The sequence below is a fragment of the Aspergillus pseudonomiae genome, assembly GCF_009193645.1.
Source record: "Aspergillus pseudonomiae strain CBS 119388 unplaced genomic scaffold BDV37scaffold_17, whole genome shotgun sequence".
Taxonomy (NCBI): Eukaryota; Fungi; Ascomycota; class Eurotiomycetes; order Eurotiales; family Aspergillaceae; genus Aspergillus; species Aspergillus pseudonomiae.
The window spans coordinates 46,592-70,125 of record NW_022476009.1 but is presented as its reverse complement, the minus strand read 5'-3'; the positions used below and the strand labels follow the sequence as shown (position 1 = coordinate 70,125).

General features: G+C 46.9%; 7 protein-coding genes across 7 annotated transcripts; 3 read left to right on the top strand and 4 right to left on the bottom strand.

Annotated features, from left to right (window-relative positions):
* Positions 1-14: 14 nt before the first annotated feature.
* BDV37DRAFT_62238 (ribokinase) lies at positions 15-1,211 on the bottom strand. The gene has a single exon (XM_032090961.1). The coding sequence runs from the start codon at positions 1,085-1,087 to the stop codon at positions 44-46; it is 1,044 nt and encodes a 347-aa protein (XP_031943622.1). The 5' UTR covers positions 1,088-1,211; the 3' UTR covers positions 15-43.
* Positions 1,212-3,914: 2,703 nt separating this feature from the next.
* BDV37DRAFT_242915 (fungal specific transcription factor domain-containing protein) lies at positions 3,915-6,896 on the top strand. The gene is made up of 4 exons (XM_032081377.1): positions 3,915-3,936; positions 3,998-4,012; positions 4,070-4,615; positions 4,681-6,896. Exons 3-4 carry the CDS (start codon positions 4,605-4,607, stop codon positions 6,536-6,538), a joined length of 1,869 nt encoding a protein of 622 aa, XP_031943621.1. The 5' UTR covers positions 3,915-3,936; positions 3,998-4,012; positions 4,070-4,604; the 3' UTR covers positions 6,539-6,896.
* A 245-nt stretch (positions 6,897-7,141) lies between these two features.
* Positions 7,142-8,422, top strand: BDV37DRAFT_280898 (VOC family protein; the record flags this gene model as incomplete). The annotated part of the gene is made up of 6 exons (XM_032086694.1): positions 7,142-7,561; positions 7,626-7,674; positions 7,743-7,846; positions 7,921-8,165; positions 8,227-8,336; positions 8,391-8,422. 6 exons carry the CDS (start codon positions 7,142-7,144, stop codon positions 8,420-8,422), a joined length of 960 nt encoding a protein of 319 aa, XP_031943620.1.
* Positions 8,423-9,407: 985 nt separating this feature from the next.
* On the top strand, positions 9,408-10,493 carry BDV37DRAFT_280897 (fumarylacetoacetate hydrolase family protein; the record flags this gene model as incomplete). Its single annotated transcript, XM_032086693.1, has 4 exons — positions 9,408-9,602; positions 9,672-10,017; positions 10,098-10,218; positions 10,292-10,493. The coding sequence occupies 4 exons, from the start codon at positions 9,408-9,410 to the stop codon at positions 10,491-10,493; spliced, it is 864 nt and encodes a 287-aa protein (XP_031943619.1).
* A 517-nt stretch (positions 10,494-11,010) lies between these two features.
* On the bottom strand, positions 11,011-13,133 carry BDV37DRAFT_292240 (FAD binding domain-containing protein; the record flags this gene model as incomplete). The annotated part of the gene is made up of 5 exons (XM_032089142.1): positions 11,011-11,911; positions 11,975-12,591; positions 12,650-12,798; positions 12,863-12,943; positions 12,998-13,133. The coding sequence occupies 5 exons, from the start codon at positions 13,131-13,133 to the stop codon at positions 11,044-11,046; spliced, it is 1,851 nt and encodes a 616-aa protein (XP_031943618.1). The 3' UTR covers positions 11,011-11,043.
* A 1,625-nt stretch (positions 13,134-14,758) lies between these two features.
* BDV37DRAFT_242910 (cation-translocating P-type ATPase) lies at positions 14,759-18,646 on the bottom strand. Its single transcript, XM_032081376.1, has 7 exons — positions 18,384-18,646; positions 17,637-18,319; positions 17,074-17,585; positions 16,276-17,019; positions 15,632-16,218; positions 15,257-15,574; positions 14,759-15,190 (listed from the first exon to the last, which is right to left on the bottom strand). Exons 1-7 carry the CDS (start codon positions 18,581-18,583, stop codon positions 14,890-14,892), a joined length of 3,345 nt encoding a protein of 1,114 aa, XP_031943617.1. The 5' UTR covers positions 18,584-18,646; the 3' UTR covers positions 14,759-14,889.
* Positions 18,647-21,713: 3,067 nt separating this feature from the next.
* Positions 21,714-22,119, bottom strand: BDV37DRAFT_280894 (uncharacterized protein; the record flags this gene model as incomplete). Its single annotated transcript, XM_032086692.1, has 2 exons — positions 21,714-21,964; positions 22,026-22,119. The coding sequence occupies 2 exons, from the start codon at positions 22,117-22,119 to the stop codon at positions 21,714-21,716; spliced, it is 345 nt and encodes a 114-aa protein (XP_031943616.1).
* Between the last annotated feature and the right edge of the window lie 1,415 nt (positions 22,120-23,534).

The window sequence follows — 23,534 nt, the reverse complement described above, 5'->3', positions numbered from 1 at the left end:
ATTATCATTGCTCTTGATTGTATTTTGCGGGTATTGCGTCGCCTTATTGGCGGTCTGTGATCTCATATGCAAATGGAATACTTTCGATCGCACCCTTTCTCTGCACACACATGGCGGCTGCCTGATTCGCCTGTTGTACGACAGACTCGATCAAAGCGTCAAAGTCCTCGAGAGGCTGTCCCGTGGCAGCATACTTTGCAAATTCAGCCGAGAAGTACCCCACGAAGGTATCTCCAGCGGCAGTGGTGTCCACCACATTCTTAACGTGCACGCCACGAACAGAACCGTTACGACCGGTGGCCGTTGAGAAGAATACCCCCTTCGCACCGAGTGTGATCAAAACAATGGGAACCTTAGCCACCCTGTGGAAAAGCGGAGCCAACAACTCCGGCTGCAGATCAGCTTCGGTTTGAGATCCCACGGGGAAATCAGGAATAGATTCCGCCATCTGGATGGTCTCCGTTTCATTCATGATCAAGACTGCTGTGTTGGACAGAGCAGCCAGAGGAATTCCCTCCGGATATACGGGCGCAATATTCAAAACGACATTCGTTGGATTCTCGCTCCGATTATAATACTGCATCAGACCAATTACGGTTGGCCTGGGAATCTCTCCCTGCAGAACCACGACCTGTGGCGAGGCAGGACACTGTGTCTGGACAACGGAAAGGAGCTTATCAACATCATTCATTCCATCATGGTTTGCTCCCGGTACCACCACAATGCGATTCTCCCCTTGCTCGCCTTCTTCCACGATAATAGTCGCCGAGCCCGTTTGACAGTCTGTCCTCTGCTCGATTCCCGTGGTGTCCACCCCTGACTTTTCTAATGCTGGCTGTAGCAGCGTCGGATAATATGGATCATTTGCACCGACAGCTCCGATCATGCTCACTGCCACATCTTGTTGGGCTTTAGAACTGAAAGCCGCTCGTGCGCATGCAACCGCCTGGTTCGCACCTTTACCGCCTGCATCGATAGACAGGGAGGATCCCGTCAGCGTTTCGCCAGGCCCGGGACAACGCCGGGCATATGTGACGAAGTCGATGTTGAGGGACCCGATGACGCAGATTTGTGGTTTTGAGGCCATTTTTAAATATAACCAACTTTTCTCTATTCGCTCAGTATTGTTCTCCGTGAGTCGAATCTCGTAATTATTAAGTCTAGTATAAATCCCGGTTGATATTCGTAATTCTCAGCAACAGTTTTCAAAAAAAAAAAAAAAAAGACACAAAGATCAAACAATTAATTCAGTCAGAAACCCTTCCCAAAGTCACCAGATTTTAAATATTCTTTTACCCCCGTTACTAACGATATCCACCCCGAAAACCCACCAAAAAAATTATATGTCTCCAAAATTCTATTATGGATGTAACCCAGAGCCCTACCCCAACCACGCTATACCTAATCAGGTCAACATAGCCTACGCAGTCGTCGGACGGGCCGCAGCATCCCAAATGGTGACCCGCCGGGCCGACCGAGCGTAGGCTACATTGTCCATAATAGGCCTAGTGCACGGGTATCCAGAGGGATTTTTTCGGCGGCGGGGTACCGCTTTTCGGGTTGGCTTTTCTGCTGTTTTCCTCCTGTATGTGGGGTAAGGGCTATATTGGCATTGTTATGTAGGGTCGCGTGGAGGGTAGAGTTTTTCGACCTGGTTTGCTTGATGGGGCTGGGCTTTGGTGGATTACGTCATTTTATATGTTTTGCTTGGGTTGTTTTCGCGTTTGCGTAAGACTGAATTAGATCGGGTGGATATATATTATCGTAGTCGGGATTCTTAGTATTTGCTGAGTCCGTGTTGATGTGAGGATATATGGACCAGGGAAGAGGAGAACTAGGCCACCAGCTAAATGACAAACTAGGCTTCTAAAGGGATATCTGAACGACATGTTAAGAAATGGTCTATAAGGAAATCTGCACGATATATATGTCGTATATGAGTATGTGACTGTATGTAAGAATGAGGTAGGTCGGAAATATATGTGAGGCGTCGAATGATTTTCTGTCCTTTACAGGTTCTGGCTTAAGGTAGGGCAACTTAAATGTAATCTGGAATTCCTGTCAGGAGGGTTTTCAAGAAATATACGGCAAAAACTATAGGTAAACAATAAATGTCGCGATGTACATACATACACTACAAAATCCTTTTGGATCTTCTTTCTTTTCTATCTCGTCCATTTAGGAGGGCGACAGACACAAAATATCTAATAGCAGAAGCACCAGGATAGAGGGACCATTGACTTACAGAGCATTAAAAGCACTAGATTGTTTACCAATCCTGCTACTTGTTTTTGCTAGTTCCTGGCCATAAATATAGCCTGCTGAAAATTGAAACATTGTGAATATTTTTCGCCAGTCAGGGCTCAATACTATACAGTTGAAAGGGATACGAACTAATGTTTAAACGAGATAGTATCCACAACTTTTCGCCATGGAAGGCGGCGAGCGACTATCATAGTAAGTATTATTGTTGTGATTATCGGGCTTCCCACGCGAAATATGTAACGCCAATCTAGGCCCGCATCAATTTGTTCAACAGAAGCATGTGTGGAGTGCAACGCGGTAGGAACCTCCTCTATGCTGTAAAACCTATCCTTGAGCCAGCATTTGCGAATTATATCACCTAGGAATATAGTTCTTGTGTCTGGAAATTGTTCGCTCGTCGGCCATTCCTTGTATGTTTTCGATTCGCTGTCGTCCAAGTCCTTGTCGATCTCAGAGTTTACATAAAATTCATATCGGTTGCCGGACACGATCTGATACATCATCGATCCAAAACGAGCGATGTCAAACTTGATGGAGAGGAAATCCTCTGAAATAAATCTATCTGGAGTTGTGTCCTCTGGTATGATAAGTGATTCGGAAAAATCAAATAGCTGGAGCGATAGGTCCTTGTTGACTAGAAAATTCCGTGTTGCGATATCAGCAATAATAACCCGTTGCTCATGCACCCTATTAATAATTTCCGCAGCATTCCGAAACCACCCCAGACGTTGTTCATTGTTGATAGATGTCTTATTTGTACTCAGGTATTTGTCGAGAGACCCGTGGGCGATATACGACATCCGAATTTCTTTATTGGAGATATGCAGCGGCTTCAGGACACCTTCCACAAACGCGAGGCGTTGATAAATGCGCCCTCATGTATCAACGACTCTTCATTTGTTCTGTTGGTTTGCTGGTAGACAATAGATGTATATTCCGATGCGTTTTCAGGCACCGTCCATGTGTTCGCGGTCTTCACTGCGATGTCTCCAATGCGCATAACACACCCAACCCGACCAAGTCCAATCAAGTCAGGCTTTGTGTCCATTGTTGCACAGGTTGAGGAATACTCGGGAATCGACTAGAGCATGTCGGTTATATCTTCTCCTTTTTGATGTCTTTGTCAAGCCCCAAGGTTTGAGTCTCCCTTGATTCAACTCAGGGGTTGAACCCTGGTCACATGTCTCGCTATACTTTATTGAATAGACCATAAATAACCAGTTGTTTACGAAACATGTTCTAATACCAGACGATTTATGATACTAACAGTATAAGAAACACAGAAGTTATCCTTCCCCCTCCGAAACTATCTCAGTAAAACAGATGGATTAACAAACATTTAATCATGTTGATGTTTCCTTCAATACATTATGCCAGACAGCACACTCAACGGAAATTCTAGTGAGGATGTTGAAATGATCGACACAATCGGCCAAAAATGACGTCACTCTCGGACCATCTTCGGGGTGATTTTGGGGGTCTCGTGACACATGCGATACCCCACGGGGCAGGGGGCCAGCAGTCTTCTTGGATTTTCTTTGTATACATCCTAGTCCTTTCTCACTTCAATCCCTTGTCGATGTCACCAGATGACATGTGAATGTGGGCATAGCCTAGAAAGCCTCTCGTAAGAATGTCGTTATCTGACTTGGCCTGTCAATCGTGTCGCAAGTAAGTGTTACCCGATGTTCTCAAGACTAGGAAAGAACGGGGCTCATGTGCTGATAACTAGGCGCAAGGTCAAGTGGTACGTGAAAACTTGAACCAAGTCTTTCCAAAGTATGCGTGAAGTAACAGCTGTCAGCGACCGGGCATTGCCACAGTGTATGGTCTGTGATCAAACAGGCCAGACATGCAATTATCCGCTTCAGTCAATGAAACCCGGGCCTAAAATTGGTATGGAATGGCCACATTTTGCCATAAGCCGCGACAAGTTGGAGGCACATTGACAATATCTAGGGTCTTCGCAGAAGAAGAGAAAACGCCCACGACAGAATGAGACAGCGCAGAGACGACAGATTAACTCGCCTTCTAGACCGCCACCCGGTCCCGACAATGGCCGACGGGGTAGTTACTTCGGCGCATTGCATGATCAGCCGGAGAAAGAAGATTTGGCCCTCGCCGTCCAGGCCGATCTTACTGAGACAACTGGGATTGAGGCGCGGGGAAGCTCGCAACACCGAACCTCTCAGTTGAATACGCTTGATCTCGCTTTCATTTTACATCCATCACACGAGGCCACAAGTCCCTCCCAAAAGAAGAGCCCGAGCTCTCAGGATGGCCAAAAGACAGATCTCTGCCGTCAAGCCTGCACAGAGCTAGGCGTCTCGCAAGCTTTCATGAATGAAATGTAACGACCTCGGCTACCTAAATAGTTATCGAAATGGAACATAGACAAGCTAATTGCACCAACAGCATTCGAGTTTTTTTCGACAACATGGTCGCTATAAATATCTTCCATGAGCCTTCGTTTGCAGAAAAGCTTTCCAATATCTCTTCGTTTTCTCAATTGACTGCCCTTCTGGCGGCCATAGCTGGTTATGCCTCACGTTTTGGTGCCCTAAGAACCAACGACGTAGATAGCGACGCAGTTCAGCTCGTAGCAAAGAGTCACCGACAGCCTGCCTACTTCATTGACCTTGCTTTCAAGTACATAAACGAGGCGCTTGCGGAATGTGGCGATGAGATGCCGCCACTTTGCGTTATACAGGCTCTCATTATTGCAACGCATTGTCGACTGAGCCAGGGGGTCCGCGGAAAGGCATGGAGATCTCTGGGATTGTGTGTCAGTTTGATATACGAAACAAACCTGCATCTTCTTGATTCCGGGAAGGTTATAAAAACGGAGGATCCCCACCGCTGGCAAGAAGACGAAGAAAAGCGTCGTGCTTTCTGGGCCATCTGGGAAATGGATGTTTTTGCCAGTACTATCCGTCGGACGCCAACTACTATTAACTGGAGCCAAATGGAAATATTGCTTCCAGTTGACAACGCTCACTGGTTCTCGGGCCACCCTACTTCAAGCTGCTTTATGGAGGCGGACATAAACAAACGTTGGAAGGCGTTGCAGGACAGTGGTAACCAGTCGTCGAAAGCGTGGTTCCTAGTTATCAATTCTCTCATGAAGAATGCCCAGATCGCCTGTGACCCACAAGGAGTGGCTGCCATAGGTAATCAGGGCTATCGTCAGCAAATGCCAAATAGCCAGAGTTCAACACTCGAATCGGCCATGGAGGCTCGTCAAAAATTGGAGATATTGGCAAACGCCGTACGCTGCTTTACTTTGGCTTTGCCCAGCCATCTCCAGTATCGCGATCAATATCTGGCCTTTGGGGTGCCGGTACAAGGGGAGTTAGAATCTCAACGACAGCAGCACTCCTCGATCTACAATATCTTCGTTATGACCCAACTGGCTCGTTTGATGATCTACAGATATGACGCATTCAGATCTCAAAATCGTCCAACTGAAACCAGTGGCCGTCATCCTTCCGGAAATTCCGCTGGTCGGAGTACATTTAGTCTGCTCGATACGGAAAATGGAGCGCTTCGACAGTATTACGAGGCAGCAGATCGTATTCTGGGAATAGTGAATCGGTGTTGCGAGGATCATGTTCAGCATATTAATCCATTTCTCCCTAGTACCATATGGCTTGCCTCGGCGGTGCAACTGGTCCGCAAACATTTTGCTCGAGCACAGCCCAATCGAGATCTAGTAAAGTCGCGCTTCGACGTTCTTTATCTGACCTACAAGCGATGCGTTCAATTTTGGGATATTCAAACCGCTCTCCAGAAGAACTTAGAGTTGATCGAGGAGCAACTGGAAGCCCGGAACAAGAAACCGGAGGTTCGAGCTTGTCCATCCTCTCAAGAAGCGTCAAACCGGGCATCGGAAGACACCGATAGGATCAACCAGCCTGCCTCGGACCAAGAAGGTCCAAACGTAGAGCGCAGCCTGAATTTTGACTGGACCGCCCGACAAGCCTCTCAATACCTACCCGAAACGCCTAGTGTCCCACTCACCAGTTCAGCCCTGATTGATGCCAGATTAGACACTACAGCCCAAAACCATGCGCGAAAATACCCATTCGTAGCAGATAGCATGGCAATGCTCGACTATGTGACTCCTCCACAACCGAGTAGGACCCAGGTACCAGAGGACTACATGGTGCCCCCGAACTCTCATTTCCTTGATACTATATATCAGCTCGATCAGGCCTTTGATTGGCCCACTTTTGATATTCCTGGTGGAATATATGATTTACTCTCAGGGTGAACTACACCCCCGTGCACTCTTGCAATTGTTGGATGGATTTATCCTCACACCATTCTTTTTTCCACAATTGGCCACTCCATCCCTCTGTAATCTACCTAGGTACCCTATGGGGCCTGGGCATAGCACACATTTACCGTGTATGGATTTCCTGTAGACTCCACTCTCACTTAAGGCATGTAATGTTTCAAATACCGCCTAGGTGCGAATTGGAATGGAGATAGTCTATATCAAAATATAAAGTGACGTATCCCACCCCCAGCCGGCGAAGACAAAGGATGATCTATCTCTAGTTCGTATTCCAATGTCCCAAAACCAAAAGTACAGCGAGAAACCACTTCTTTATAAAGTATCCAATGTCCCTGCTTGCTCGTTCGTCTTCTGCTCTAAGCAACTGACCGAAGATAGTCCGTGCGGGACCGGGATAATTTCGCTCGAGTCCGTGAACCCGGTTAGAAAGCAAGATCACACCACACCCCTTGGGCTTTTTGTGGGGTAGGGCCGGGGTATTTAGAAAAGGGAAATATCACTTTGGAAAGTTTCTATCTGGAACAACAATCTACCGTTCAATGGTGTTTTAATTTTTGTTGAAGATAAGTCCCGAAAATGGCAGCCTCAAGCAATGAATCTCGAATTCACCTCACTCGCATTGCGCATGTCTTCTACACTCATAAAGAAATCGACAAAGCCCATCAATTCCTACTGGATTTCGGATTCCAGGAAGTCAAGCGTGTGGGCAAGGATATCTATTACCGTGGCACCAGTTCGGAGCCATTTGTGTACTGTGCACGACAAGGCGACAAAGATGAGTTTGGAGGCGCAGCCTTTGTCGTGGAATCCGAATCGGATCTTTTAGCTGCGACGAAGTTACCTGGGGCGACAGGCATCTACGACTTAAAAGATGCGCCAGGTGGTGGTCGCTGTGTCACTTTCCATGACCCAATCGACAAGTTCCCATTTCACCTTGTTCATGAACAAAAGGCCCATGCCGATGAGAAGGTGTTTCCACAACTTGATTACAATTTCGTAAGTTATTCATTCTCCTTGTACATAGAACTCGCTCCTCGGAAACCTTCTGACCTTCCCCCAGCCAACAGACAAACACCGGCCAGGGAACAAGACACAACGGTTCAAGAAAGGTAAGCGACAGAACGAACCTAGGTACCTTATCTATATAAACCTCTATTGAACCTTTGAAAACCAAAAGGCCCTGCACCTGTGCACAAATTAGGTCATTTCGGAATGTGTGTGACCAATTTTGCGAAGGCGTTTGAATTCTATACTACGCGATTCAACTTCAAGCCAAGCGACGTTAGTTTCTCCACGGTTTGGCTCTTCACGAGGCTCGGCGTATACTGACCCAGAGGTTTTACCCCATGGTCTAGCTGGTTCACGATTCTACCGGAAGAGATATAACCACCTTTCTCCATCTGGACCGCGGTTCTGAGCTGGTCGATCACCATTGCTTTTTCTTTTTCGAGGGACCTAGGTCGCACGTTCACCACTCCTCATTTGAGACGCATGATTTTGACACACAAGTGCTGGGTCACGACTGGCTCCGCAGCAAGGGGTATGAGAACTGTTGGGGCGTTGGACGTCATATCATGGGCAGTCAGATCTTCGATTATTGGTATGCCTCATGATCCCATTCTCTCGCAGGTAAATTTCTCACACACATTTGATCCAAAAAGGTTTGATACCTCTGGTTTCATTATCGAGCACTACGTGGATGGTGATTTGGTAAATGACCAACACCCAACGAATCGAACCCTTGCCGCACCGGATAATTTGCACGTTTGGGGTAAGCCTTTGGGCATGATTGCAATTTAGTTCCCTTCTGCTAATGTATCACTAGGTCCCGACCTTCCTCCCACCTTCCTGCAGTAGCAACAGTTTTAGTTCCTTTTCGTCGTCTGATATCCGACATCATCAGGAAGGTGGAAATTAGTATACGTCGCTTAATTCCTTGCTCCTACTACCGTAAGGGAGTAACATCCTCTTGGTGCATATTTTATATGATATGTTGGTTAGACAGCTACGCTTAGACTTCGTTTGAGCCTTTGTCACCATCAATATTCAAAGATAAATTCTTGCCCAAATGACTCTAATTTGTAATTTACTATTGCATTGTGCGATTTGGCTTTTGCAATTACATTATTCGAAGGCATAATGCATGTTGCTCCTTAATATAGGCCAACGCTTAAAAAAAAAAAAAAAAAAAAAAAAAAACGGCTGCGGTAGAAGCGCTAGCAGCATAAATCCATAAAGAAGCCATCTGGCCCGTATAGCTTAGGGAACGCGTCACTCGTAGAAGGTGAATTTGGCTTGTTAAGATTCATCGGATTGGCAAGAGTTGAGGGCATAGCAGTGCGTGTTGCAATCCGGGTTAGTTAGAGCCCTCCACAGTCAGAAGATCCGGGCAACCGGCCTGGATACGTTGCGATGACTGGAGATCCCCCAGACCCGAGTCTTATTCATGCTGAATCAGTTTATGGTGGATCTTCATCACAAAGGATAACTTCCTTTACCCCCCTCAAGTTGCGGGGGATGGTGTCATTCGTATTCCACGCCGGCAGTCTGACGACTGAAAATTGCACCGAAGAGAGTCCGCCCGAATGCATTTGCTGTCAGCCCCCCCGCCAACCCAAATTGGTCTCATGGGAGATAAACTACCGAGCGCAAATAGACCGAAATCGTTCCATGTGTCTTTGTAAGGAATTATCGATTAGTCCCATTTAAGGTCTGACGTGGGAAGTTCAAAAAGGCTGCCATGGCTCACGCTTGACAATCGCACTCCCGTGAGAAAGAATACTTGACCTACTTACTGCCTTAGATTTGCGCATAATATCTGACCCCAAAAGAATTAGCAAACATGGGTCCTAATTGGGCACACCTCGTGAGATTCATCAGCGAAGAAGATGGCCAAATCCACCTTGGCGAAGTTGATCCAAGCAGGTATCCAGATGTTGGGATCGCAATATTGAACGGCGAGAGAGTTGCAGTCAAGTTGATCAAAGGGTCGATCTTCGATGGCACGGTAACCGACACAACGGTGCACATTGCCAGAGTATGTATTCCGCCATCCTGAACACCTGGAATCCAAGATTCGACACTAACTACTCCGATTCAAAAACAGCTTCTGGCTCCCATTGGAATGGAAGAAGTGCCCATTATCCGGTGCCTGGGGCTCAACTACCGCGACCATGCCAGAGAGGCGAACATGCCCATTCCGGATGTGCCGGTCGTCTTTATCAAACCGCGCACGGCACTCAACGGGCCCCATCCTGCCAAGATCAACGTGCCCAAGATTGCACAGGATGGCTCCAGCGACTATGAGGCAGAGCTATCGATTATTCTGTCTCAGACTGGTCGAGATATTCCCGAGTCAGAGGCCATGGAGTATGTGTTGGGGTATACCTGCAGCAATGATGTTAGTGCTCGAACACAGCAGTTCAAGAACAGCCAGTGGTCCTTCTCGAAAGGTGAGACTAGTTGCGCCTCATTATCTCCCAAGCCAATTAGTTTGTCATTTGCCCGGAGCTGACTTAGTTTAATGGAAAAGGTCTCGACGGATCCTGTCCACTGGGCCCGGTCCTTGTGTCTCCATCCGCCATCGGCAACCCGCATAATCTGCAAGTTAAAGCCATCCATAATGGCAATGTGGTGCAAGACTCAAACACTAGGTGAGTCTATCTGAAGGATCGACTGTTGCCACCATGCCAGCCCTCCAAGGTAGCTGACAGTTTTACTTTTAAGGGAAATGATCTTCGATATTGCAAAGACTATTGCATTTCTCTCTCAGGGGACCACTCTCGAAAAGGGCACCATTATCATGACCGGAACGGGTCCTGGAATTGGCGCTATGCGTAACCCCAAGGTCGTCCTGAACCATGGTGACGATATGCGAGTGGAAATTGAGAATATCGGAACTTTGATCAACGAAGTCTACTATGAGTAAGGGTAACAAATCGTGAGAAATTGTGTTCGTGATTATCCAAATAAATAAGTGCATTTGCCTTCGCCCAGCTAGAGGCGTAAAAGTAATAGTAGTAGCAGCCTTTCATAGATAGCCAAGCCCCTGCCATTTCACATAATTTTCCATGAGTGATATCTTTCAGCTCGGGGAATATCTCTTGCGCGGATTTGTCTTGCGCGAACTTGTCCAGGAGGAATATAATATGGGAAAATACTTATTTTATGGCTAGAGAGGCGCGTGAAATACTTGGCGAATATACATACAGGTATATCATTTCTGGTGAATAGCTTAATTAATGAATATCTCAATCAGATGCCGTAACGCAAGTTTCTTGTACGCAGAAGATTATACTCACTTTTTATTCATTTTTACGGCTTAGGCTACCATTGATAGACCCTTGTTATTATATTCTTTGTCTATGATATTTTTTCAAAGAGGAGCCGAAGAGTTGGTCAATATAACAGCTATGGCTTCACCCAACACATCATATTCCAGCCGGACTAGGACCGGCAGAAACGGAACATTGTGAGTACTATACATCAAGGTATCCTAGAATAGTTCTCATCACTGTAAGGAGCTTCGCTTCGCATGCTTCAGTATCCTTGAGAACTTCCGGTGCTCTCCACGCTACGAATCGATCCGGTCGCACCAACACAGCTCCAGATTCCTCCACGCCTCGCAAGTTTTCCCACTCAAAGTAAACGTCCTCCCAATCTTGTCTGAACCCAATATAATGCACCTGGATTGGAACCTTAAGCGTTTCGGCAACATTTTCGGCTGCTTTCTTCCATCGCCCACCTCCGATTCCACTCAAGAGGACAAAAGAGCCATGGCCAGCAATGTCGACCGTGGAAATAGGCTCTCTCGGGATTGCTTTGTTGAGCCACACATGAGGCAATCGAGACCCGGGATAAGTGCTTGGCTCATGAAACAAGATGCTATCTTCAGCCGCCCGTCTGGATGGCGCATAGGGATTGGGCTCATCAGCTGTGTAGACACCTTGGCTGTCGTAATGTTGATTCATTTCAACTCCCAATCCATGGAATTCATGAGAGGTATGCTTGATTGCCGCATGAAGGGCACGGCGGCGGTTGGATCCCTCTGGTGTCGCACTCTTTAACTCCTCCAAAATCTCCTTCCGTGCGGACAAGTCTGTGGGCAGCATGCCTAGTGCCTCCCACACGAGAAAGTGGTCGCGGTATGCCTGATTCGCTCTGGTGATAATCGAATGACCCACAGGTTGTCTCTCAATAGAGTATGTTGATAGAAGAGACGGTGACGCCAGTCCCTTGTGAACATATGCGACCTTCCAGGCGAGATTGAAGGCATCTTGGATGCAGGTATTCGATCCAAGCCCGTTTAATGGAGGGTGACGGTGCACGGCATCACCAAGACAGAAGCTAGGAATAAAACGTCGTTGTCAGGGACATTCCGCTCATCAGGTCGACGGAGCCAACACTCACATGTTACCCTCTGAATATTTCTCGGCGACGATCTCATTGATATACCACGTGGAGATATCCAAGATCTCTGCAGGTGTATCATCGCCAATAAACTCTTGGACTCTCTTTTGATACGCATCTTGAGACGGCTGGCCTTTAGAACGGTCATAGTTACGATCTGGGAATAGAATGAACATCCACTCATTCCATGGCTTCACCATACGAACGATTCCCATCCAGCCAAAGTCTGGGTGCTCTCGATCTGGCTGCATAACCCAATGAAGATTGCCCGTTCGGTTTTTAACTAAATGGGAGAGGTCGGCTTTGACCAGCACATTGATTGCAATCCCTTGGCCAGGCTGAACCACCAGAGGCAAGTTCAGTTGTTTTACCACCTCACTCCGGGCACCGTCAGCCCCGAAAAGATATCGTGTTTGGATCTGGTATTCCTTGTTTGTCATCTTATCGTGAATATTGGCCGTGATCAAGCCGGTCTTCGGGTCGCTAAAGAAAGAAACGAGCGTGGAATCAAAGCGACACTTGAAGCCTTTTAAAGCTGCATGCCGAACCAGAACTGGCTCCAAGATCGTCTGCGGCAGATCGAATGGTTCACATGGGCTAGCTAGTTCATAGTCTCCCTATGTCCTGCGTCAATCTACCTCCTTGACAGAGTACGAGAGGAGCAACTGATCTCACCTTTCTTCTGGGGTCATTTCCCCAGGAGTGGATGCGTGCGTACTCCTCGCCTGCCATACTATGACACCATCGTGTGTGTTGCATATGATCTGCCCCCGTGCATCCCAGCTTCTCCAGTTCGTCATAGAGACCAATATCCCGTAGACACTCTGAATGGACAAGCCAATGTGTCAATGACAAATCCGTATTTTGCTACCTTGGCAGATTACTGACCCAGTGCCGCCATATTAGTAATATGTGCGCGAGGTGTATTCGCTGTTCCTGGAGCGCTGCTGATCATGATACCCTTCAGCCCTTCACAGCGTTAGTACTCAGTAGCGACTGCCATATTAATGCAGTAAAACATACCATGAGAACCAAGGAAGCAAGCCAAGGCGGCCCCGGCAGGACCTGCCCCGACAATGAGGAATTCCGTACCGACTGGAGTCTCTTCTGCTCCGACGGATCGGGTCGCGCCGCTGTCGATCGTACTGTAAGGCGCCATTTTCTCTCGCGATGTTTTGCGTCAATAGGGACGTGTTTTGAAATTGATGCCGTGGTTTATAGCGAATCTGCGCAAATTTATGAGAAGGGGCGTAGAATAAATCAATCTCCGTTATAAATGGGCCGTTCGTAGTGGTGTGGACTGTTTCAGCTGCTAGGAGGCCCAAGAGTCAGTATAGTTTAACTAAACTGTTGCCGAAGATCGTCCGTCTCGCACCCTTTCCCAAGCGGCCCAAGCGGCACCATTTCTTTATGCTCTCGGGAAAACCTCGTGCAGATTTCGTAAAACCACTCTCCCCACTATGGGGATATGCTTTCCTTTCGGATCCACGGAATTATGACTAAGATGATCAAAACCTCCTCCTACAGACCTCAGGGAAGCCAATCATTGCTAATAATGATACCTGCAGTCCGACTCCAGGTTTTCCCCAGAAAAAGAATAGATGGAAGATAGGGATGCGGGGCCCAAGCGTTCCGTGCCAAAGTCCGCGCCAATTTCGCGCAGACTTCGCAGCATCTCACACCTTGTTCTATTCGGGAAGGGGTTGGGGGTATGATGCTCAGTTGGATTCATATTTTCTAGCACTGTCAGCATATATTGCCTCCCACTGATCGTTGAGCCATGATATATGCTGCTATGTGCAGTTGGCGTCTCTAATATCGCTTTCTCTCACCCCCTCACCATAGGTACTTTGAGATCCGCTATGCCCGCTTTGCCATGCGGAAATATAAGTCCAGATCGTACTAATACTCCCGGACGAGCTAGTGTTCATGGAAAGAGTACACATAGAAGTTAATGCTCGCCATTTCAGAAACTTCCAATGTGCCTGTTGTCCATGGCTAACAACGGCTCCACTGACCAGAGTCCATAACGGTACTGCACATGAAGGACACCCTCCCTTTCATGTCATACTGTTGAAGGGTTATATTCGGGGTCTCCACTTATTTTTATTCTCATGCTAGTATATCTACCTAACCATTCACTAAATTAGTACATACGACCACAGGGTGTGGAGAACAGGGCTTCCCGTCCGCTCAGCCGTACTTAAGCCACATAATACGCGCGATTAATAGTTAAAGAGCCCTTTAGTTAACTAAAAATCTGAAACATGGATATCAGAGCATTTGGTATAAATACTGACAATGGGATAATGACCTCAATACATTCGCAGCAGCAGTGATACTGGCCAGACACCCTAGTATACTAACCCCTCGCCATTAGACTGCGGCACAATTCGGAATGTCTATGGATATCCGCAATCTATATTCGCAAATTGTAGATTTAAATATTAAATAATATAAATATACTAAGACTTGTAATCCTAAAAAATATATATTATTTATATATATATATATATATTTTTTTTTTTTTTTTTTTAATATTTTTTATATAATAGTATTATTATAATAAAATAATTATAATTTTAATTTATTCATAAATTATCTTTGCAATATCCGTGGACATTACGGATCGTGCCGCAGTCTACCGACAATATAACCCACCCTAAACGAGGTCTAGCGTGACGTTGAAGATGTAAGGGTAAAAGAAGTTAAATACCGACCCAAGTGTTCAGAACGCCTGCTTAACGATATTCATAAGATATTTTACTTACTTTCTCGGCAGTCGCGTGGTCTTGAAGTAAATTTCGGGCGCGTTTCCTAGGTTCCCAATATATCGAGTCTAACCTAAGGGAAAATAATTCCAATAACTCTTGTAAAATTACCACAACAGCAGCGGCATAGCATTACGAAAGGCCCTACCAAGCGCACTTAGCCAAAATACCCGTTGGCCACCTCCGGACCGCCGCTTTACGCAACTCATCCAAACAAAGAATACCCAGCCCAAACGCAGCCGGTAGGAAATAGTGCTCTGCTGGAACACTACTTGTATCCAATACCTCCTGGAAAGGGGGAACATATAACCAGAAGATGGCCATGCAGAGAGCGAAGGCAATCGCGGGGAAGAGGAGCAGATTCTGTGTATTTTTGTTGAAGGCCGGAGGATGCTGGAAGATGGATAGACGGCGGGTTCGCACAGCCATCAAGTTGAACCATTGCCTGGGGGGTGTCAGTTGAGATTTTATGGTAACAATAAGTAGAGATGGTGGGTCAGCGGGGACTTACATAACGACCAAGTTGATGAAGTAGATCGAACTGGCCTCGTTTAAGCGGGCTTGGTAGTAGTCTGGGTCTATGTTGGAGGGCACGGCTCCGAACTTGAACCATAACGCTGAAAATGGGATCCCACTGCGCTCAAGGTACCAATAGGCCATGGCGAAGGAGGCCACACTTTCCAGCATACCGAGAATACCATAAGCGTGGAATACTAACTTCCAGTTCACGAGACGATCGCGCTTTGGCTTGCGTGGCGGACGCAGGAGAACGTCAGCTTCAGGCGCTTCGTAGGCTAGAACGGTGGCGGCGGCGCAGTCGGTGAAGCAGCTATGAACCGTAAGCTTGGGTAGAGCTTGATGTAAATGCATGAAAGTGGGCTCTTACCAGATAATGATCATCAGGAACGACGAGAGAACCTGAGGAAGGCCAAACATGACATTGGTGAAGACGGGCCAGAACTCAGAGAAGGATCCGGCGGGCAGAAGGTAAACGATAGTCTTTTTCAAGTTATCAAAAACAACCCGGCCGTACTGTACAGCCTCTACCACTGCCGAAAAGCTGTCCAGAAGAACCATGTCGGAAGCTTCAATTGCAATATCAGAGCCACTGCCTAGAGCAATCCCAATGTCGGCGGCCTTGAGAGATGGGGCATCATTAACTCCATCTCCAGTCATACCGACTATCTCATCTCGGGAACGGAACTCCCTGACAATGCGAAGCTTCTGTTCTGGAGTGGTTCGTGCAAAAACAATTTCCTGATATTGACAGAGCTGGTCCCACTGACAGTCATCCAAGGACATAAGCTCAGGTCCACTCACGACGATCGCGGGCGATGGTGTCGATGGGGGAATTTTCTCAGCTATTTGAGTAGACCTCTGCAGTGAGGCTACAGTGTCGACTGTGCCTTCCGTTGTGACAATGCCGCATTGCCGTGCGATAGCAAGAGCAGTGAGCCCAAAGTCACCGGTTACCTAGTTATAGGCAGTCAGCGGCTGATTCTGGATACTTTAAACAGACAATATACAAACCATAAAGATTCTAATTCCAGCCCGTCTCAGAGTTTTGATCACATCGGGGATCTCTTCCCTTGGAGGGTCAACGATACCAGCCAGGCCCACAAGAACTAGACCACTCTTTGCTTGGCTCATCATTTCCGACTCGAATTCACGAGAAGACGGATGTACAAGGATTTCCGCTGCTGGAAGAACTTTGCGAGCAAGCAGAATGACACGTCTACCTTCGCTGGACCAGCGGTCTTTGATCTCGAGCATTTTCCTTTGCACATGGTCATCAAGTGCCACCACATTACCATCCAAGCCAATGGTGTGTGTGCACCGTTCAATCAAGATGTCCGGAGCTCCCTTAATTGTGAGTAAGCCGTCACTCTGTCGGAACTGCACTGCTTCTGCCGCCGAGAGTGCTGAGCCATATCCGTTGGGCTGTGCCACATTAAATGTACGGATCATGAATTTGTTCTTGCTATTGAAAGGCAGTTCATAGGTCATTTTCCACGTCTGGCGCAACTCTGAAACCGAACCTAAACTCTCAGAGAACCTGAGGATGGCCTGGTCGGTGGCATCTCCATATATACGTCTTTCAGCCAAAGGAAGGGTTGAGGACGAAGCATCAAACTCGGCTGCATTACACAGAGCGGCTGCGGCACGAAGTTGGTGGACACCCGATGTCTTCCCATCCACCACCATCCGGTCTCTTGCCGACTCCGGGCTCAGAGTAGACGTAGATATGGCACAATTGGTGACGAACATTTTGTTCTGTTGAGGTGAGTGTCATTCGAAAGCCTGATGATCAAGGAACAGAACACCTACCCTTGTCAAAGTACCAGTTTTGTCGGAGCAAATAACGGACACCGCACCTAGGGTCTCTACTGTCTTTAGTGACTTACAAAGAATCTTGTTCTTGCGCATGAGATTAGCAGTGATTGTCAAGCTAGCAGTCAACGCAATTGGTAGGCCCTCTGGAATAAACGCGATCGCGACGCTCACGCAGTCAACAATCAGGGTAGGAACATTGATCCAGTCAGGGTGATCGACTCTGAGCCAAGTAGCCCAGACAATAACCACGACAATGATCATGGTCAACATAATGAGCACAATCAGTAGGACGAATCGAAGGACTTCCTTCTCGAGAGTTGTCAGGCCTGTTTTGGGCTCGTTCGTTAATTTAGCAATACCACCAAAGACTGTTGAATCAGCCGTGGCAACGACAATTCCCTTCGCAGTTCCTGAAACACAGTGGGTTCCCTGAAGGCCAATGCAATGCGTCTCAAGGTAGTTATCGTCGGTCGAATCCACCGTTCCATGAACCGGTAATGACTCGCCTATGAAGCGTTAGCGCGACGGTCCAGTTGAAAACAACGAATTGATCTTACCAGTGAGAATTGACCGATCAAAGCTTGCGTCGTTCGAAACATCGATAAGCCGCACATCAGCGGGTAACTTGTTTCCGGCTTTGAGATAGACAACATCCCCCGGGACAATATCTGGTCCATCAACAGTGACCTGCGACCCGTCTCTCTGCACTAAGCAGCTTTCCGGCAACATGGCAGTGATAGACGCCATAACGCGGGAAGAGGACCAGTCTTGCCATGCATTGAACCCTGCCTGGATAAAAAATACAGCGAGCAAGACGATAGCTAGAGCCAAGTTGGCTTGTGACGGTGGTTGACCGAGGGGCTTCCACGAAACAAAGACCAGAACACATCCGACGAGAAGGATTGCTCCGAATCCTTTGAAGAAGTATCCAAATATCTGCCAGAACCATCGATGAGGCAGCGGGGCGAGAGAGTTCTTGCCATATTGACGAAGCCGTCTTTGAACCTGCTCGGACGACAAGCCTTGGGATGCATCAACCTGCCAACGCTTTTGTAGTTCTTCTACCGATATAGTGTGCCAATCGAGGTTTGAGAGATCTAAAACATTGGGCATTAGGTCTGGCAGGTCTTCGACGTACACAGCTGTATATTTGGGTATCAGCTTACCAGTTGCGATTTCGCTCTTCGCTTGCGCAGCTTTCGTACGGTGAAGAGCTTCGGCCTCGTCGATCTCAAAGGACCTTTTTGTTTTGCTTAGCTATCCTGAAGGAAGTCGTGCAGGGTATTGGAGAGCTATATACGTACACTGTTCGATAATGGATTGGTAGGGAAAGAGAAGGATCAACAGTGGTCCTCCCTTTGAGATTGCGACCTGAGTGCTGAGAGCTGTAAGAGGCAGAGCGATTCAGCCTGTTCAATCGAGGCCTTTCGGTATCACCGGATTCCTCGTCGACATTCTGCCAACGCAGATGCGTCGCCTCTGCATTGGGTATTTTCTGCTCCATGTGCGCAATCTTAACACCTAGATTGTGTATAGATCAAGGTGAAACACAGAAAGCAGGGGGAAATAACACAAACTGAGGAGTATTCTGGCCAGAAAGTCTTCCCCGGTCACCATTTGCATCCTGCTTTAAATATGCATGTCTGTGCAGCCATGTGGAGATGGCATGGTCAGCGCGTGGTCTCGTGTTGAGATAGAGGCAGTGCGTGATTAATGTGTTCAACGAGTGGTTCATAAAAGCTGGTAAATGCCTCGAGCGGGTGGAGAGCTGATTGCCGACAAAGAAGCAGTTTAGCGTTGAGGGAAACATTAATATGACAGCCTAAGAGCGATTTGATCACCCAATCGGGGTTTGTTTGATGCGCCACTGATTTCTGTGGATGGGAAAAGCTCGGACATATCCTGTCACGTTTGAGAGAGATATGCACTTAAGCCAATGGAAACAAATGTTTATAATTGACATCTTAATTGACTGGATGAGAAAATGTCCTCACGATACTTCATTCACCTTCATCTTATCACAAGGTCGCCAAGCCCTAACCGATCGGCTCGGTAGAAATAGAGTAGTCAAGAAACCAAGAAACCGAGAAACACCAAGCACCTTATCATACGTAAAATGTGGATTCGCCGGAATTTGAGAAGCTTGATCGGTAAGTGAGTCTTGGCATATGATGGCTCTTGACTAGCAAGGTGAATGCTGTCATGACGTACAGGAGAACACAGTCGGAGCCAACATATGTCACTTCCAAGAATAGCCCCGCATTTGCGTTATGGTCGGGTTTATTATACTATCAATATGTAGATTCGCCCTCTCTTGGGTCGGTCGACTGCGTCCGGGGCACGAAACAGATACCCACATAGTGCCAATTTGTTGGTTCCCTGCATGTAAGGTGTCCTCTACTCTAAATATCAGACAGAATGAGGTGTGAAAGTGCACCGTGAGACTCCCGACAGCAAGATCTAAAAGAACCTTCATAGGTATAGTAAGGGTTGTATTGATGCCGTTTTGCCAGTGGCTTGCCAATGAAGAGGTTAGCCTTGCACATTCACAGCTGAGGTAGCTTTACGCAGTTGGCGACTAACCGATCATGTCCGTTTTGATAGGTTGGATACTCATTACCATGAATTACTGGACCATGAGTGTGCAGACTTCATCACATGGGGAGCTAGGTGATTCTGTTGGACTGGTGCCATCAACGAAGGGAGACTAACGGTCGGGGTAATCCTGTTCCCGGGCTCTATCGACCCTTGAATGGGTAGCTGGCTATCTCTGTACGTATAGCCAAGATGTGGGCTTGGAGAAATAAAGCTTTCGCATCTGCTCTCTAAAGTAGTGTGTTGCTGTTGTTGGTCTGTCGCAAAGGAAGTTGAGCTTGGCAGTTGATTGCAAACTTCCACCGAAACATTAGTATCGACTGGCACGTCGACTGGCCGAAGAGGAACAAGACTACTCATAGTTGGTGAGGCGTTTGATGGTTCATGAGGCCGAGGTGCAAGTGGTAAGCACGCTGCATTCACACTGGAAGAAACTCTGCGCGTGGTTTTCTTCTAACAAAATCCGGGAGCCTCGAGTTAGCTTGATATATATTTCGCAAAGACCATATCGCAACTCCTAAATTCGGACATAAGGAAGGGCTCAGGCAGCAACGAGGGGATGAGTACTTCAGAAGGAGCTTTCGTTTTCTTCACCCTGGAGCTTTGCTGTAATTTGTAGTGCTCCTTTGGCCTCGGACATGGGGTCTGTTTACACACGGAACAAGTGACAAAGGGACGACCTTTCCGATTGATGCGGATCAGTGGCCGATCTGCTATTTATGTCAGCATGTAGCCGTACAAAAGAGAAAGAATGAAGACGAGAAGCAAGAAACACGATGCTGTACCATGGTGTTCACAAGTACTTACACGGTGCCCGCGAACGCAAGGCCCGCAAGCCCACTTCACACCGTCTACTAACATATCTGCTAGCTTTGCCGGAAGTTAATCAGATTGAAGGTTGCCTCTGATTAAAAGGAGCTAAGCTACAGTATTTATGTCAACACGAGCGGGAACGAGAGAAATACTGGCAACTGATTGACAATCCGAGGTACAGAAATTGGCATCACGACAGGCCTGAAATTGGAATAGCGAAAACCTTAACTTATTTGCTTCCTGGCTGTTAATTGGGCTTTTGCAAGGACGAAATTATCAGACTTAAACACTCTCGGCATAGGGTGGTCGAACCTGTGTTGTTCAGGGCAATATAAAGTATGCGGGATTTTCCTGCGCTACTAAGTGTTTCATATGCTGGGAATCAGCAAGAAAGTGCCTCATACATTTACACCGAAGCTCGCATCGACGCCAATGTATGAATCCACCCCATACTAGGCTTGGTGGGGCTCATATTGTGTTGGAATAAGGCCGTGATAATGAAGTGTCCTAGATCCACTTTATGATCGCCTTCCTTTGTGTCCGACAGCACTCACCTGATGTTGCATACCCTAAAGTCTAAGATGGTCTAAAATCGACAACAAGCCCTATAGCGTCTTGAACGTAGATTTCTCTATGTTGGCTTCATTTAACTACAGTTCAATGCTACGCCGTACACGGGTTTATATTCATCGCGGGTGCCTTATAACCTCCAGTACCGCGTCTGCCTTTCCACTCCATCTCACACATGTAGGAATCAATATGATGCAAATTTAATTCTTTATTCATCGGAGGTTATCTCAACTCCTGAATACCGAGGTATTTCCAAAGTATCCGTGCTAGGGGCAGACTATACATCTACAAGGCTCTAGGGATGATTGATTCTGATCAGAATTATTATGATGGTCCTTTTACCCAGCGATGTGGTGTACCATGGAGGGTGACTGTAACAACCCGGGAAGGCGGTTTATGATACTTAAATCGAGAAAGATGTCCAATTAGTGATTATCTGAGAAACCAATCTCACGTGGCTGTTCCATAGCCCTTATACCCAGACCATAAGCCAGCCCCCTCGAACAGAATACAAAGAGTGACTCATTGTGGTTATCATCCACCAATAGTGTTGGTGTTTATTTGACAGGCGAATCACGAAAGCTTGCAAAAGACATGACATAATAAAGAATATACACGGCACGCGCACTTGAGATAACGTAGAGAGGAACTTTCGGTCAGTTGGCACCAAGGCCTTTGTTGAGGGCGACATGAGCCTTGCGATGAGCTTCGCGTGCCGGAGGATCTTGTCCCTTAGGGAGAGGTTCCTCTGCACTAGGCGGGTCGACCGTGTATTTAATATGATCACCGATAATCATTGCATTCGATGCCAAATTCCCGAACAATCCACCGCTGTTATCGGCATACTTGGAATGATCCTCCAGGCCGACAGCATTCAGTAGCGCGTTATTTTGCCTTCGGTGGAGATCTACTTTGTAATATTCCGGGGTTAATGAACAATTCTAGTCTAACGGTGGGTATCTACTAACCTTGGGTAATACCACTTGTCTCCTCAATTGGTGCTGCCAATGCTAGGGTGCTCGTCACCAGAATGGTGAGTATTGATGAAATGTCGGCCCTCATGGTGAGTAGTCTCCAGGTGCTCTAACTGCAAACAAATTTGGGGTGTAATTTTTTGCAATCCGAGGGGAGAGGAAGACAGAGAATATTTATGAATAGACAATGGCCTAGATTGTATATGGTTAAATTTTCGAAGTGCAAGGGCTAGTTTATTTATGAATTGCAATCTTTCACAAGCAAGCAACGATGAGGCTTGGTAGCATCGTCCCTACGTGGGTCCATTTTTCAGTCGTTTCAGGCAAACTCTACCAGGTCCAAAAATGAGCATTTCGCCCTACCATAAACTTGGCTCGTGCTAATTTTCGAACTCACCGATTTGAAATTGTTTCTTGATTAAAATAACACCAAAAAATAATAAAGAGGGCAACAAGCTGTGCCCATGATCGTGCTACCCAATTTGGATATCTGCGCGCCACTAACTTTGGTTATTTCGCGACGACTAGCCAAAGCTTCCGTGAGGTTACATCCAACTTCGTGCGATTATTGAATGCCCCATACGTATGAAACAACACCAGAGACGGTATCAAGGCTTGATCAATTGTAGGTTACCTCGGGTTCCAGGAATGGCCACAAGGCAACTTGCAGCTTACTTTGCTTATGACTTTAACGCAACAAGATGAAAATGCAAAAGCTAGCTCTACTGTGGGGGATCTGAGTTGACACGAGGTGAGCCCCCCAGAATATTAGACAGATTAGGGTGAAAGAACAAGGGAGTTTTCGCCAGACTTCGGAGTGTAAATCCGCTGGCATCCTCTTGAGTAGAAAGAATACTTCGATTGGGGTTGCATCACAGTAAAGTACACTGCGTTAAGACGATTGATTTCCCCTGAAAAACTATACGCATCTATTTATGACTATATGTATCCAAAATAAGCTACTCTTCTCGCTATCTTGGTTTAGACCCTTTATTGTTATGTGCTCTTTTGACTTCCGATGATACCGATATTTATCTAAGGCTCCATTCCAAAAGATAGAAGCAGATTGTGTGATTTAAATCATGAAATACCCCTTCGGGAAGCCCAGCAGCTCAAATGCCTGGAAATTGAAATCGGATCCACTGATGGCTCATTAAAAGTGGTGTTTAGATTGTGCGAAGCGCATGATCTATTTTTAGCTCCCTAAACGGACGGGCGAGATACATGGGCAAACGAGCCACCAGTGACTCTTATTCACTATACCTCAGATACGCCCGACTCTTATCAGAAGCCGAGGGTCTGATGTCCAAGGAAATTTGCCAGAGCATCGCCTGGGGATAGAAGCTCAGGATACACCGATGGCGATCGCCGCGCTATGGAGTTTGTCTCCCATTATAGTGTCTCCTTATCTAAACCCTACTGCAAAGACTAAGGCTAAGCCAACACCACCTCCTTCACCTTGGGGTACCCTCGACATATACCATTTCGTAGAATAGGAAACTT